At 38.9% G+C, this 2,686-nt stretch overlaps 1 protein-coding gene across 1 annotated transcript in view; it reads right to left on the bottom strand.

Annotated features, from left to right (window-relative positions):
- The window catches only part of LOC107730064 (importin-7-like), a 28,660-nt gene extending 26,233 nt beyond the window's left edge, over positions 1–2,427 (bottom strand). The window contains exon 1 of the mRNA XM_016540797.1: positions 2,169–2,427. Within this exon, the coding sequence (XP_016396283.1) occupies positions 2,169–2,252 (84 nt within the window). The 5' untranslated portion in view covers positions 2,253–2,427. The remainder of the gene's footprint in view (positions 1–2,168) is intronic.
- Between the last annotated feature and the right edge of the window lie 259 nt (positions 2,428–2,686).

The following is a 2,686-nucleotide window of genomic DNA, read 5'->3' as shown; positions in this document are numbered from 1 at the left end:
CCCAGTGGAAACCCCCCCAAAGGTGACCCGTACCGAGCCGTACCGTGCCGTACCATGCAGTGGAAAAGCGCCATTAGACTTCAGGGGTTCTCAACCTTTTTGACTCCTAGGCCCCCAAACTGCACGACAATTAAGTTAATAGACTAAAGGTAATTACTAAATTAAATACTTTTTTTATTGATTCCTCTAATTAAATTTAGTATTTTGCCAAAAGAATTCACGCTAGGCCCTAAGAAAATGTTTTGTTAACTATAAACACTTTTGATTAAAATTATATATTTCATGTTCTTCAATAAATAAATGTAATAAATATATATAATTTGTAATCGAAAAACATGCCCGCTCTCTCATATATATATGAGAGTAAGTGCATCAAATTTCACAAAAGTGGCCAAAAACAAAAGGCTTGCATAAAGACCGATGTGCTGGTCTCTCAGGTATTGTCTTACTCATGCTTCTCAGGTAACAACTACCATATACAAAATACCGCTAAATGAGACTCGCTGGTCTCACACTACTCCTAAAACTCCTAGATACCACACAATATAAGTTGTCTAACAACCTAATAAATATCCATTTGAAGCAACATATGAAGCACATATGAAGCAAAAACGGACCTAGTGAAGGAAACTGAAAAGCCAGCTACCAAAAATATCTGGTCTCAAACTAATACATATCACAGAAATCAAGAGCACCAGCTCAGCTATTACTTTAGACAAGAACACATGACAAAGACACTCAATTTCAGTGAATAAGAAAAATTAAATCTTCATAGTACACAACCCTGTTCTTGGAAAGTCAGCATTTTTGTAACTACTTTGTAATAAATGACATTTCATGACACATTTGCTCAACTCTGCAATAAAAATACCCTTACATCACACACTTTGGCTTTAACAAGTTATTGGTCATTTACAAACAAGTACCGTGGCGGTACCATGGTACAGCGATGGCATAATATGACCTTTTTGGGTTGGCACTTCAAAGAAAATCATAGGACAAAAAACATGTTATTAGCCAAGTCAACATATAGCCTATGTCCAACAAACAAGTTATTGCCATGTTTACAAAAAACGACATCTACTTAAGCTAAAGTACATACTCAAAAAAAGCTAAAAGTAGCGACCAGAACTTCTAAAACCACCATCTATTATGATTGTCAATAACAGTCTCCTAAAAGTAAACTACAATTTGTATTGCGTACATACTGATAACACTTAACTACAATAAGGTTTCATTTGTTAACATCAGTTAATTACATAAGTTAACAAGAACTTACAACAATACTTCAAAACTTTACAAGTTAATTTCAACATTTCCTAACACAATTTTCATATCAAAACTTGTATGTTTACACCATGAATGAACAACTTTTTGTAACAAAGATGAATAAATTCCGTATGAAATATATTGCTCGTGTCAGCTACTGCATTAACTAATGCTAACAAATGAGACATTGCAGTTAAGTGTTACATATTCATCCAATTATCCCGATCTCACCATCTGACACATCACTGTACCACAGTACTTTTAAAACTGACGCAGCTCGCTAATGTAACGTAACGGGCCCAAACAGTGCCAAAACAACGATTTTACACATTAGTACCTATCAAAATCTGTCGTAGCGTTGGTTTAACTTAAGTATGATCATTGGATATTCTGGCGAGTTAAATTGGTTAAATGGTTTACGAAGAGAGAGAAATGACAACAAGCCTCCTGCCTCATGTTGACACGTGAGAGACTAGCGCCTAGCATCTCAGGCGCTAGCACATTCGCGCACTCCAAAATAAACAATTTCAACACGCTCAGACGCATCAGAATTGGACCTCAAAACATAGAGACGTATACAAACTTTTCTATTCTAACCACCTTTTCAAAGTCATGTTACATTTAAGCGCCGTATCGTCTGTTTAACACCATCACATTTGCGCGAACCATTATCGCGGTGACGTAGTACAGGGACACGAGCTGCTAGCGCGCGCTACAGAACGTTAACAAATACATTATCTTCGCCCTTTAATAGATTGTCAACTCATATTATGTGTTACTGAAGGGCTACACACCAACAAAAATGGTTTCAAAAATACATTTTTAACAGATTTACTAGCGGCTACAACCATCCTGCTGCGCAAGGCCCGAGGCGCACCACCATCATCCGATCACTTTACCTCGTTCAGTTGTCTCTCTGCGGCCTCACGCAAATTTGCGTCCATCGTGCCCCGAAGGGCCTCGATCAAAGAGTTGATATCCATTACAAGGTCGCGGTCTGGCTCGGATTCGGAAGGCTCAGTGATCTATGAAGTCCCGGGCGCTGCGCACATGGACGCTCGATTCTTCGGCTACCGGCGCGAAAGGAAGAGCAGCGGAGATGGGCCGGATAGATCAGCGCCAACTTCTCCACAGCGAGTTTCCGTTCCCCGGTAGGACGTGTAGGGAGTGTGTGTGTGTGTGATTGTATGTGTGTGTGTGTGTGTGTGTGTGTGTATGTGTGTATATAAATGGCATTCGTCAGCGTTAGCTTTCGTCAAACGTTTTAAAATAGTGGTGCGTTATGACAAAAAAGTTATTAAATGTAATAAGCATGTTTGTTGATGGGCATAGGCTATACCTTGTGTTTACATATTTCTGATGTGATTTTTGCTCCTTGGCCCCCTTTACAATACAATTTGACATTAGCTTCATGTTC

The sequence above is a fragment of the Sinocyclocheilus rhinocerous genome, unplaced genomic scaffold (assembly GCF_001515625.1).
Source record: "Sinocyclocheilus rhinocerous isolate Xijiao unplaced genomic scaffold, SAMN03320098_v1.1 scaffold878, whole genome shotgun sequence".
NCBI lineage: Eukaryota > Metazoa > Chordata > Actinopteri > Cypriniformes > Cyprinidae > Sinocyclocheilus > Sinocyclocheilus rhinocerous.
Note: the sequence above shows the minus strand (reverse complement) of the source record. Positions and strands in the feature narration are given on the sequence as shown.